The 13,869-nt window shown below is 40.3% G+C and overlaps 1 protein-coding gene across 1 annotated transcript in view; it reads right to left on the bottom strand.

The window, feature by feature from the left end:
* Nucleotides 1-2,358: 2,358 nt before the first annotated feature.
* KIAA1107 (KIAA1107 ortholog) overlaps nt 2,359-13,869 on the bottom strand; it is a 195,734-nt gene continuing 184,223 nt past the window's right edge. The window contains 18 exon segments of the mRNA XM_030205681.1: nt 2,359-2,435; nt 3,711-3,910; nt 3,913-4,402; nt 4,404-4,462; nt 4,465-4,608; nt 4,611-4,637; nt 4,640-4,759; nt 4,762-5,067; nt 5,070-5,114; nt 5,117-5,188; nt 5,191-5,349; nt 5,352-5,691; nt 5,694-5,747; nt 5,749-5,873; nt 5,876-5,923; nt 9,763-9,801; nt 9,804-9,892; nt 12,672-12,762. Of these exon segments, the coding sequence (XP_030061541.1) occupies nt 2,427-2,435; nt 3,711-3,910; nt 3,913-4,402; nt 4,404-4,462; nt 4,465-4,608; nt 4,611-4,637; nt 4,640-4,759; nt 4,762-5,067; nt 5,070-5,114; nt 5,117-5,188; nt 5,191-5,349; nt 5,352-5,691; nt 5,694-5,747; nt 5,749-5,873; nt 5,876-5,923; nt 9,763-9,801; nt 9,804-9,892; nt 12,672-12,762 (2,417 nt within the window). The 3' untranslated portion in view covers nt 2,359-2,426.

The raw sequence follows: 13,869 nt of genomic DNA, 5'->3' as shown, positions 1-13,869 counted from the left end.
GGTATTATTTCTTTATGCTTGGCCACACCATGTTACCTGCTGTGACAGATTGTGTGGTTGCCCCCACTAACTGGCATTGTAGGTAATGCTATGCCTATGCTACAGGCTTTGCCCTTACCGTACCTTAATTTTGGCTGGTAACGTGCAATAAGTGCAAAACTCTACCGCACTTTAGTAAGAGCCCCTACTTTAGTAAGAGCACTACTGTTAATGGAGTACTTTACTAGAAGGCGTTAAGTATACTGTAAGAGAAACACCCCTCTAGTCAGAATTAGGGCCTATGAGAACATAAGAATAGCCATACTGGCTCAGACTGTCTTCTATCTAACAGTGGCCATCCAGGTCACAAGTACCTGCAGAAACCCAATTAGCAGCAACATTCCATGTTACCAATTCCAGGGCAAGGAGTGGCTTTCCAATGTCCATCTCAATAAGACTATAGATTTTTTTCTCCAGGAACTTGTCCACACCTTTTTTTTAAACCTAGATACACTAACCGCTGTTACCATATCATCTGGCAGCAAATTCCAAAGCTTAACAATTCTTTATGTGAAAAAATACTTCCTCCTATTTGTTTTAAAAGTATTTCCATGTAATTTCATCGAGTGCCCCCTTGTCTTTGTAGTTTCTGAAAGAGTGAAAAATCGATTCACTTTCCCCCATTCTACAGCACTCAGGATTTTATAGCCCTCAATGACTGTAGGGTTCCATTATCTTCAAAAACACAAGTTTGAAATCATCATCAACTTGCTGGCTTGAGCCAAAACTTATTCTATAATCTACGCATGTACAACTATACAATTAGCACTTACATGCATAGTGGTGTGTGTGCATCCAGATGCTCTTAGAGAATAGGCTCCTGATGCCCCTCTTTTGAGAGCCCCCCCCCCCATACAGTTAAAAAGCCAACAACCTGGTTATTGATTTGTAAAGTTATGCTTATACACTACACCAGTGGTTCCCATACCTGGTTCTGGAGGCACCCCAGCCAGTTTTCAGTATACCCACAATGAATATTCATGAGAGAGATTTGCATGTAGTGGAGGCAGTGCATGGAAATATCATGCAAATCTCTCTCATGAATATTCATTGTGGGTAGCTGAAAACCTGACTGGCTGGGGTACCGCCTCCACCACTGCACTACACAATGCTTAGTAATAAATGGAATTGAATTAAAAATACAGTAACTCTCCTCCCCCCTACTCAGTCAAAACTCACACAAATTAAAAAAAACAAACAAACATATCTGAACAGGACAATAGTTAAGTACTCATGGGTTTAAACATTATGAAGTTGAAGCTCAATCGAAATGTTCCAAATTTCAACATTTGACTTTAGTCACATATTCTGCTTTAATGTAAAGGTAGGAGGTTCCAAGGCTGCAAAACATCCACTATGAATTGCAGTGAAAACAAATGACAGGATTCCATTTAATTTTAGAAATGACTGTAGATACAAAATGTTAGCACCCTATTAACGTCTATAAAAAAGTGGCAGCAAATCAACATACTTTTAAGTCTAGTTTAGTAATCAAATTAATATTATTACATATCACATTATGATGAAGTAACACAATCAACATGAATCTTTTATTGTTGAAAGTCACCAAAGTCACCATATGCAGAACAAAAGTGAAAACATTTTTTTGTGCAAGGACCACTGAAGTTTGAACAAGGCACATGTAAACATGTGACAACTTTCAAAGCAAAACTTCTTACACGCCATCTTAGTTCTAACACCTACAGAAACAACATGCTCCTGTTTTTAAAAAAGCATCCATTAAAATATTCAAAAAATAATTATCCGTGACAAACCCGACATGTAAAATTAACTATGGTAACCTTAGTATCTGCAACTTCAGTGCAATGTCAAAGACTCCCATCTTGATTTATTCAGTATTTCATAGTCACAGGAAAATAATGAATCAAAAATAGGGAAGAAAGTCCAACAGTAAGCTCATAATCATTCTAATGGTGGGTTTCTAGTTCAAGAATTGTCCATTCGCCATGCGGGAAGAACAGTCAATCAGGGGAAAAGCTAGTACTGTGAGACTTTCTGTAGAATCATCAGGTGGAGACATCAGTTCAGTCCCTTTACTGAAAGTTTCAATATGTGCTTTACCCTGAGGTTTTGAGCTGTCTCGTGACAAAAAAAGTGTTTGATTGATTAGATATTGTGCTAAACTGACATCTTCAGGAAGAGTGTTTTTGATATCAATGTGGAGTCCTGATCAGATAACAGTTCTCTGAGGAGAGTCCAATCTCTCTCTACAAAATGCTGATCTTCAAAATCCATATCCAAAATGTGCGTCTCTGCTTCCATTTTCGTCTCAATTGCTTCTCCAACATCCATCTCATCTATTGGAGAGAGGGTTTTTGAGAGGCGATGCTCATACATGCAGGTGTGTGCCAATGTGTCACAATCATCTATGTCTCCTGAATAATTCATAATACTACACAATGTAAAAATGTCATGTTCTTCCCCATAAGGGTTTTGCAGACCAGTATTTAAATTTATTGAGCAATGTCAATTGCAAGCAACAAATAAAGTTAAAGAATATTGAAGGTTTGATCAAAACTGACAAAAACCTTTGAGGTATATTTGTCTTCTATGAAATATAACCAAAATGAATGGCTTTTAATAAAGTTAAAGCAGCAAATCACCACTGGTAATTAACACAGTTCCATAAAGCATTAGATAATTTCTGATACAGAAAATGACATTCATGTAAACAATGAAACAATTAATGCACATGGAGTTTCTAATGCACTGCAGAAAGGATGACAGCCTTTTGGTGGTTGTGGATACCACAAGCATCCCATTACAACTTCATTTGGTCAGCAAAATGCTCACAGAATGAGGGCTATAGTGATTCAAGCTATGTCTAGTATAAAGAGAAAACTATCTAAAGGTCTATTTCTATAATGCACGTGCAAGAATTGAGGCAAGCAACAATTAGGATATAAACTGAACAAAAATACAGCTTTTTATGTTATCTTATAAATAGCTATTTTTGATTAACATTAATTATCGATCATAACATAATTTTTGTTATATGTATATATAAAACTTTAAAGTACTCCCCAAAATTTAAGAATAGTAAATTACGTTGAACTCACCCACGCCTCATGAAACAGGCAAATGTTTAACCATATGAAAAGCTAATGTTTTTCATATGCTTTCAATATTTTCAAATATCTTATGTCATTTTGGGACATTTAGAACATAATTATTTTTACTTCATCGCTGTAAATATAAATTTTACAATATAGCTGTTAATGTAAACAGTTTGTTGCTTCTTAGACAAGCTGATTGGTATATTACTGTAGTTATTGCACAGTCCACTATCTAAATTTTTCAAGCAAAAACAATATTTCCACCAACAGTAGATGAGTGTCCATTTATTGCTGGGCAGCAAATTACTGATGTGCAGAAATACGGTTAATTTGTTCTCTGCCTGGAATTTATTTGGATAAATAAATTACAACTATGTTTTAAACTACAGAATGCTAAAGTAAAACCTAATCAGCAGGCATTCAATAAACAGCTCAATACTGTATAAACAGAAATCTAATGTTTCAAATATATATTTAACCTACTTTCTAAAACAATATGCTGTCTGAAGTTCAGACATCATATAGCAAGAATAAAATTCTACCTATGCACTTATCAATGTCTGTTGACACAATATTCCTATTACTGTACATTACCTGCAGATAAGTAGTATTGGCGTTTTCGGTAGATATTGTCTGGTTCTCTTCACTTGACCTTCGGTGGGTCAGTACCTGACTCCTACAGGGGTCTATAACTTTTGCAGAGCTGTTGTACTGTTGCATATCAGAGGTAGGATCTCTCTGATGAAGGTCCAAATGGCATGGTCTTTCTTGACACTTAATTTCATGGTCGGAAGTTTATTGCACTGTTGAGATTCCTTCTTTCCTTCAACTTCAGTATTCATTTTATCTTTTGTTTCATTTTTTTCTGTAGTAAATATTGTGCCTTGTTTATCCTTTTCTAATTGATCAGTACCAGAAGACTCCAGAAAATGGTTCACAATTTTCTCTGACTTGTTGCCTTTCTCCTCGTCTTCTTCATTCTCCAGACAGCCTCTTTCTAATTCTTTTGGGTAATTGGAATATGCTCTTCCATTCTGTTTGTTAGAAACACTATCAAACACATCAGAGGGTTTAGGTGAATCTGTGGAATGTGGAAGAGGAGTTTGAGTTTCCCCTTCATCAGATCCCAGTTCTTCACATTCATCAACAGAAAGTAAAACAGACCGTTTAAAATTCTTAGTTGTGGAAAACTCTTGACTTTTACTATCATTTTCCGTTGTATCATCAAAAGCTAAATTGACAATTCCTTGACATGGCTGTGAAGTCTTTTCAGGTGGAGAGCAATTTTTCAACAACATTTTCAGCTTCAGATCTTTCATCTTCTGTTTCATCAGCTGATGAGGAGACTGTTCTGCTCCCTGAATAAACTGTGCATTTGCACTCGCATTTTCATTCTCTGCAACCTCATCCATTACAACATCGTCTTGATGTGACCATATTTCAGCTCTTTTTCTTGGTCCTTCATCATCACTGGTTGAAGTAACACGGAAAGATCAGCAGAATTGTCTTTTCTCATTTTACTTCTATTCTTAAACTACTATCGTATACCTTTAGCTCTTCTGGAGTACTTGTATCACTGCTGCTTCTTCCAAGAAAATCATGGCACAGCATAGTACCACATTTGGAAATTCCTCTTTCATTGAACCATCATCATCCTGAGATCCTCCAGCATCATAGTCTTCTGACCTGGGCTTTATGTCATCAGATGATGTAGTTGCACTGCCAGTGTCAGATTCAGGACTCTCTTTATGATGTAAAACACCTGTACTTAAATTCCAGTGATCAACAAAGGGCATTTCTGAATTTTCATGGCTCTCTGGTGTTTCTGTTGTATCCATTTCCCTAGGCGAGCCAGATACACTTTTTTCTGGTATCAAATCTGTAAAACGATTTGTTGCAGAATCTGAGTCACAGGTAAGTTCATGATCATCCAAAGCCAACTTGTCAGGGACATGCCAGTACCAAGGTCTTCAAAAAGAGAATTACATGGTTTCTTCCATCATGGACTGACAAGGAAGTATTATCTAAAAGCTCTTTATTATATGGCATGTCTATTACAAGATTGAGTGCACCTTTTGTTCACCAAGATCTTGTGTTTCTTTAATTAAATGCAGTGCACATCCATTTGTGCATCCTGTGTTTCTATAATAGACTCCTGGATCAGAATCAGCTTTACATTCTCGTGTGTTCTCTGCTGAAGTATCTGACAAAGCATGGCTGCTGCTCTCAGCACTGCATGTATTTTAGCTGTACTTGGACAACCTGGGCTTTTATTGGCAGAATTTTTATTTGCAGTTTCAGATCTACAACTCATTTCTAATTCTGAAGCCACAATATTTTGTACTGTATCTCCAACTTGTGCAGTATTGCACAGTACCTCTTCCAACTGACTTTGCACTGATAAATTTGAATTGTCAGACACATGAACACTATTCATTGCTTGGGATTGACACTTCTTCCCTGAGCCTTTCTGTGTGTAAACTTCTCCCTGCAAATTCTTGATAATGGAAGATTCACTATGCGTGCGCCTTTGTATAGGTGACTGAGGCTTTGATGTAAGTGGCCTGTTAAGATTTTTTGTTTAAGTTCTTTATGGCTGATTTCAACTTTTAAAGAACGTGTGAGATTTTTTAGACAGTGGCACAGTTGAACCTTTGATAGTTTTAAATGATGTGGCATATGGTGACTTAAGGCTCTTTCTCTTCACTGTCTCTTGTTTGTCTAACAATGCACTACGATCCAAAGATTTAGTTGTAATTTCTCTTCACTTTGGTTTGCTTTCAGTGAATCTACTGGATCTTGTAATCCTAGAATATTAAATGATAAAGAAGTCCATTATCTGGAAACTGAATTATTTATAAATTATATGTATGCAAAGCAAAACAAAAATGGGATTTCAAAATCAATGGTAAAATCAACACCCTGCAAGAAGTTTGTATTTTTTATAAAGTTCAAAAAAGATAGTTTCTATCCTGTGCTATTATAACAGAAAATAGTTACTGTTTTTACAAAATCTGTATGATAAGGTTGTTACAGGATAATCAGGCTTGACTATATCATAGTTAAGGCCTGATTTGGTGGCACATCTGAATACATTTGTATTTACTTTTCGATACATGCGTATTTTAAAATGTTTCTTTAAAATAATTTTTTTCAACCTGTTTACGTGGCCAGTGTTGGGTGCAAACAGGGCAACTGCCTGAGCCCCCATGCTACAGTGTTCCCCAAGGATGTCTGAAGCTGAAGGAGATACACCCTACTGCAGCATGTTTCACACAACCCTGTCAGTTTACTTAAATCTTTTCCCCATTTCCAGATTAACAATTTTTTTCTTTCCTTCTCAAAGTGCTTTCCTTCTAATCCAGGGGTTCTCAACCCAGTCCTTGGGACACACCAAGCCAGTCAAACCTGACTGGCTGGGTGTGTTCAGAGGACTAGATTTAAGAACCACTGTTCTAAACTAACTCCCATCTCCCCCCTCATTACTCATCTCCTCTTCTTCCCATTCAGTCTTTCAACCTTCTTTTAACCTTTACCTTTTGCCCAGGTGCTGTGTAAACCTTTACTCTCCTTCTTCCCTTCATCCTACCACCAAGGTGCTTAGTTTATTCTGAGTCCACCCATAGCTCTGCAAATGACAGTGCCCAGGGTGCACTGCACATGGTGACTGCAAACATGCTGGAGGTTTTATCTATTAGCCAGGAAAGAGAGGATAATAAAGCAAGATAGCCTGCCAACAGTTATCAAAGACTGATAGCTGGTGGGGGGGGGGGGGGGGGGGGGGGCAGTGAGAAGGATTTGAGGGACAGTGAAAAACATCAGTACAGGTTCTTTCTTGGGGATGTTGGAAATCGTTGGCCAGCACCTGTAACACTGGCAGAAGCCTTGCCAGGGACTTTGGCTCTCCTGCATTTCCACTGCGAAGCAGCCAGTTCTGTAGCAGATTTTATCAGCAGGTGTCACAGCACTGAAGAAAGTGAGAGATCTTGTCCATGCTCTACTTAAAGAATCACTGCTCTCTGCCAAATCCACAATAGACTGAAAATGGCTCTCGCCCATTAATCTAATGTTATATGCTACCATGTGGGAGAGGGGCGTAGCCACGGGTGGGCCTGGGTGGGCCAGGCCCACCCAGTTTTTGGTTCAGGCCCACCCAGCAGTGGAGGCAGCGGAGCGGAGGGAGCAGGCTGAGCTCCGATTCCGCATCTGCCTCCCCAGCCCGCCACTGCCCCGCCGCCGTACCTTTAAATATTACAGTTTTGCTGGAGTCGCGGGCAGCCGGCATTGAAGACATCGGCAGGCTACGCCGGTTCCAGCAGCCTTCCCTTCCCTCGTAGCAAGTCGGATGATGGCTCCGCCCTCTTCTGACGTATCTTCCTGTTTCTACGAGGGCGGAACCATCATCCAACTTGCAACGAGGGAAGGGAAGGCTGCTGGAACCGGCGTAAGCCTGCCGATGTCTTCAATGCCGGCTGCCCGCGACTCCAGCAAAACTAATATTTAAAGGTACGGGGGGGGGGGGGCAGGAAGGAAACAGGGCAGACGGGGAGAGGAGGGTTGCTGCACATGGTGGAAGAAGGGGAGAGGAGGGTTGCTGGATGGAGGGAAGAGGAGGTTGCTGGACCTGGTGGAAGAAGGGGAGAGGAGGTTGCTGGACATGGTGGAAGAAGGGGAGAGGAGGGTTGCTGAACATGGTGGAAGAAGGGGAGGGAGGGTTGCGGGATGGAGGGAAGGGGAGAGGCGGGTTGCTGGATGGAGGTAAGGGGGAGGGTTTGCTGGACATGGTGGAAGAAGGGGAGAGGAGGGTTGCTGGATGGAGGGAAGGGGAGAGGGAGGGTTGCGGACATGGTTGGAAGAAGGAGAGAGGAGGGTTGCTGGATGGAGGTAAGAGGAGGGTTGCTGGCACATGGTGGAAGAAGGGGAGAGGAGGGGTGCTGCACATGGTGGAAGAAGGGAGACAGGAGGGTTGCTGGATGGAGGGAAGGGGAGAGGAGGGTTGCTGGACATGGTGGAAGAAGGGGAGAGGAGGGTTGCTGGACATGGTGGAAGAAGGGGAGAGGAGGGTTGCTGGACATGGTGGAAGAAGGGGAGAGGAGAGGGCAGGGGAGAGGAGGGTTGCTGCACATGGTGGAAGAAGGGGAGAGGAGGGTTGCTGGATGGAGGGAAGGGGAGAGGAGGGTTGCTGGACATGGTGGAAGAAGGGGAGAGGAGAGGGCAGGGGAGAGGAGGGTTGCTGGATGGAGGGAAGGGGAGAGAAGGGTTGCTGGACATGGTGGAAGAAGGGGAGAGGAGAGGGCAGGGGAGAGGAGGGTTGCTGGATGGAGGGAAGGGGAGAGGAGAGTTGCTGGACATGGTGGAAGAAGGGGAGAGGAGGGTTGCTGGATGGAGGGAAGGGGAGAGGAGGGTTGCTGGACATGGATGGAAGAGAGGGAAGGGAGAGAGAAGAAATGCTGGACATGGATGGAGGGGATGGAAGAATGAGGTAGGAGATGAGATGAGGGAAAAGGAAGAGAGGAGAAAAACTGCACATGGATGAAGAAAATAGGCAGAAGCTGGATCCACTAGACAGTCAAGTCTGCAGGGACCCAGCTTTTACTTAGGATATAGAGCAAGAAATGAAGAAGAAAGGAGGAAAGTAAGAAATAATGGAAAGGAAGCCCTGGAAACGGAGGTTAAGAGGACAGATAGCAGCAGAATCGGATACTGGGCCAGCATGATCAGAAAACAGTCACCAGACAACAAAGGTAGAAAAAAATCATTTTATTTTCATTATAGTGTTTGGAATATGTCCACTTTGAGAATCAGGTGCTCAACATTAAAAGTTTATATTTATTTACTTATTTATGGCATTTTATCCCACATTAAACACTGAATTGAATTGGAACCTGGGATCATTTAATTTTTTTTTTCCTGGAGACAGTAATGCATTTGCCCCCCCCCCCCCCCCCAGGCTCTCTCCCCGGCTATAGCCAGCTCTGCAATTTTGAGGGGGGGGGGGCGCAGAGGTGGACCGGGGAGAGAGCCTGTTGTTAAACATTTACCAGCACACCACTGTCTAGTGCCCACCCATCCAACCTGTTGGCCCACCCAAAATTGACTTCTGGCTACGCCACTGGGAGACACTGGTTCAATTCTAGACTCTCATCAACCTACTTCTCAGGGCTGAGAGTGCTGGGAGGAAGCACCAGGCAAGGCTTCTAGAGGAGTACATTTGATCTAGACTTTGACTCAGAAGCAAATCACTTAGTCTTAAGCCTCATCTAAAGTTGTGGCAGAGCAGTTGACAAGAATGTTGCTTTTTGGAAAAATAGTATAAAGAAAAAGAGAAATCTCTAAACAAAAATCAATTTAAATATGCAGTCTCTCTCATCAGCACCATAAGTAATACTATGGAAGGCCTGAGAACAAAGCTGCAATGATTTCAAGCAGTGTTTTTTTTAAACAGAGCAAACAACTGACTTATTTGAAATGATAGCTACAAGGAAAAAGAAATTTTGAACATTCAAATTAAGGGAAAAGAATTTTCATCTCTTTTCTATTAAAATGGTCACCACTTTTTTATGGGCCAGTCTCTTTCCCCTTGCTAACCTAATGGCCACAAATTTAAATCTAGCCTTAAACAATTTCAATGTTATTTAAATATTACCATGGGTTTTAGGAATAGTAACCGGTGTACTCTTTGCCCCTGACATACTGGGCCACTTGTAATCCCTTTCTTTAGAAGACCTTGTAGGTTTTGTTCACTGCATACTTTTCCAGCAGGCTTTTTTGTCACACTACAATTAAAAAAATAAACAAAAAAACACACCATTTAAATGTAAAATTATAAAATGTTGAGGTACAAACTACAATAATTAAGTACACATATAATTGTATATATCAGATTAATCATTTACCTTTAAAAATAAACATTTCCATGACTTATGAAATATTCAAGCATTATTTGAGCTGTAAAGTTTGAATAAAACTGAGAAACTGGTAAATAAATTTGTGCAATGAATGTCAAAACTCAAGACTTATTTCCTGGAAACAAACTTCATTTAGCACAGATCATGGAATAGTGCCTTAGTTATAAAGGTCTTCACACGCTTGTACATTTTCATTCTCCACACATACATTCAATGTGAAAGAACAATTATAAAAATATTCAAACACACCCAAAAAGTCCTGCTTCCATTAAGTCTTAACACTCCTTGACTCCATACTTGGCAGAAGCCACTTTACAGGATCAATAGCCATAAGCCATTTAGAATAAGTATTTACCAATCTTACACAGCAGTTGGTTAAGATTCTGCCCATTGGATTTGCACAGCATATTATCCTTTTTATATTTAATAAAAAGGTTTAAATATAAATCATAATTGTTCAAGGCTTCTGTAGATGAGGACAGAGCCCATAGGGATGGGGCAGGGACGGGGCGGAGACAGAGACAGACCTACAGGGACGGGATGCGGATGGAGACAGAACCCATGGGGACAGGGTGGGGACAAACTTTGTCCCCGTGTCATTCTCTAATGTAGCATTAAGACCAAAAAGTTTCACTTTGGTTTCAGACCATAAAATAATGACCCCAAGTGTTTCTTTGTTAATACTCTGCAGTATACCACATAGCTCTTCTTCAGCAGTAGACTGTCTTTCCACCCTCTGATACAGGCAATGCTTATGAAATTGTTGAACAGTTCAAATTTTTACCAGTCTAAACCAGAAACCTATGTAATTCTTTTGATGTAATTTGAGGCCTCATAGTGACTATCTTCAGCAGTTTCCTTAACCCACAGTACTAGCTTTAAAGGGATGACCTGATCAAGGCAGTAATCTTCATGGTACCAGATGGACCTGAGAGTGGCCCTAGGGAAGTTCAAATTATGAAATAGTCTTTTATTCTTCCTCTAAATCTGTGTCCTTGTTCCGGGAGTTCCTTCAGCAGCTCTGCTTCAAACTTATTTTATACAACAAAACTACTGATTTTTCATCCAAGAGTATTAAATCAGCTCAACTATTTTGATAAGTACATAAGTATTGCCATACTGGGAAAGACCAAAGGTCCATCGAGCCCAGCATCCTGTTTTCCAACAGTGGCCAATCCAGGTCACAAAATACCCGGCAAGATCCACAAAATGTACAAAACATTTTATACTGCTTATCCCAGAAATAGTGGATTTTCCCCAAGTTCATTTAATAACGGTCTATGGACTTTTCCTTTAGGAAGCCGTCCAAACCTTTTTTAAACTCCGCTAAGCTAACCGCCTTTACCAAATTCTCTGGCAACGAATTCCAGAGTTTAATTAAACATTGAGTGAAGAAAACATTTTCTCCGATTCGTTTTAAATTTCTACATTGTAGCTTCATCACATGCCCCTAGTTCCTAGTATTTTTGGAAAGCGTAAACAGGCGCTTCACATCTACCCGTTCAACTCCACTCATTATTTATAGACCTCTATCATATCTCCCTCAGCGCCTTTTCTCCAAGCTGAAGAGCCCTAGCCGCTTTAGCCTTTCCTCATAGGGAAGTCGTCCCATCCCCTTTATCATTTTCGTCGCCCTTCTCTGCACCTTTTCTAATTCCACTATATCTTTTTGAGATGCAGCGACCAGAACTGAACACAATATTTAAGGTTCGGTCGCACCATGGAGTGATACAAAGGCATTATAACATCCTCATTTTTGTTTTTCATTCCTTTCCTAATAATACCTAACATTCTATTTGCTTTCTTAGCTGCAGCAGCACACTGATTTGACTCAAATGGCTATATTTAATATATTACGTTCTTGTTAAGCTCATTTTTTGGGCGGGGGAGCAAATTTTGGTTTGCTACGACAAAGTATGTAAACACTTGTACAGGTAGGATATTTGGATTCTTATTCTTAAATTACTTGTGATATTTCTATAATTACTTTTCCTTGTTGAAAATGTAGAGTATTTCATATAACTGGTGAAAACTCCTACTCTAATGCATTTTAAAATTCTCTTGAGAGAGCAGAATATGAAAAGTGTACAAGTATGTGAGAATTTTTACAAGGCACTGTAGGCTCTTTTTACTAAGCTGTGAGAAAAAGTGGCCTTAGCACACTCTTATGCGGGTCCTTCCTGTGCAGTCATTTTTAGTGCAGCTATAAAATGGCCAATTTTCCATTTTCGGAATGGCCACGTGCTAATGTTGCCATTAGCACACAGCAATAAATAAACATTAACGCATGAGCACTTACCGACACTTATTTTGTAGGCAGTAAGGGCTCACGCACTATTCCTGCCCTAATCGGTTATCATGCGGTAATATAACTGTGGTAATTAATTAGTGCAGAAACACCCCTCTGCAGAAACATGAAAATTATTTTTTAGCACATGGTTTGCACACGCACATTGCAAATTACCGCAGAATGCCTCAGCACATCCCATGTAAGCCTTTTTAAGATGTGGTAAGCACGTGCTAATGCTTACCGCAGCTTAGTAAAATGAGCTCTGTGTGTCATTATGCAGAATTCTAGTCATGTTAGTAGCAAAAATAATCGGCAATGTCATGAATTAAAAATCTAAGGTCCTCAATTCAGACCTACCCATTTGTCTCGCCACCTGACTGAACTCCATTTTCTTTTTTCTTGGTTGAGATGCCATTTGTCATCTTCGTAAAGGATTTTGATTTCAATGCTGTAAATTAAACAGTAAGGAAGGACAAACATAAAACATCAATGACTTGTGGTGAAAAACTGTATAGATGGGTCCCAACAAGTGTCAAAACAGCCTTTGGGTATATAAACACAAATAAAAGTTGGTTTTGCCAAATTGATTATTGTGGGTCTTATCTATTCTTCCATATAAAGATATGGCTAGATAACTCATTCTGGAAAGAATATATGGCTGCATGTATGCTGGTGACAAGGCTTTGATAATTGACTCATGGTCCAATATTCAGTGAAAGTCTGCCAAGAAAACAAACTGCCAAAAAATGTAGCATAACATAAGAACATAAGAGTTGCTGTACTGGGTCAGACCAAATGTCCATCTAGCCCAGTATCCTGTTTTCCAACAGTGGAAAATCCAGGCCACAAGTACCTGGCAGAGTCCCAAACAGTAGCAAAATTCCATGCTAGTTAACCTCAAGGATAAGCAGTGGCTTTCCTCAGGTCCATTTTTAACAGTTTATGGACTTTTCCTCCAGGAATCTACAAAATCTTTTTTAAAACCCGGCAACATATCTGCTCATAGATTTGTCAACCTATTGAGGAAGGCTTAAACCAATTTCACCAAGGGCCAGTGAAACATCTACAGGTAAATACACACTATAATATATTACGGAAATGGCTCAGCACTGACTAATACAGGCAGCTTGCTGGCCCTGACAGTTAGGACCCATCCAAAGGTAGCAAGCATAGGTGCAGTGCTATTAATGGTGGAGCTACATCTACTAAATCCTAATTGCAGAGTGCCAACTGCTGAATCAACTAGAAGTAGGAGAAATACTGGAATTCTTGCAGTCTTAAGCAACTAGCTGAGGAAACCCCTCAAAGAGACGATACTGGACTAACAAAATGGAAACAGTGCCACTGAGAATACAAAGTAGGGACAGTGTGGGGCGAAATGACACCCATATCCTGTTGCACAATAGAACCAGAGGATTGGAAACAAACTGTACAAGTACAATACTGCTTAATACCACATATAATTCTCCACATAAAATAAACCTCTTAATGGGGATCCATGCTGCATAAAACGCTAGACTAATACCAATAGCTGACCACAAAATGATTCCTCAAT

The sequence above is a fragment of the Microcaecilia unicolor genome, chromosome 6 (genome assembly GCF_901765095.1).
Source record: "Microcaecilia unicolor chromosome 6, aMicUni1.1, whole genome shotgun sequence".
In the NCBI taxonomy this organism is placed as follows: domain Eukaryota; kingdom Metazoa; phylum Chordata; class Amphibia; order Gymnophiona; family Siphonopidae; genus Microcaecilia; species Microcaecilia unicolor.
This window is presented reverse-complemented; position numbering and strand designations above follow the sequence as displayed.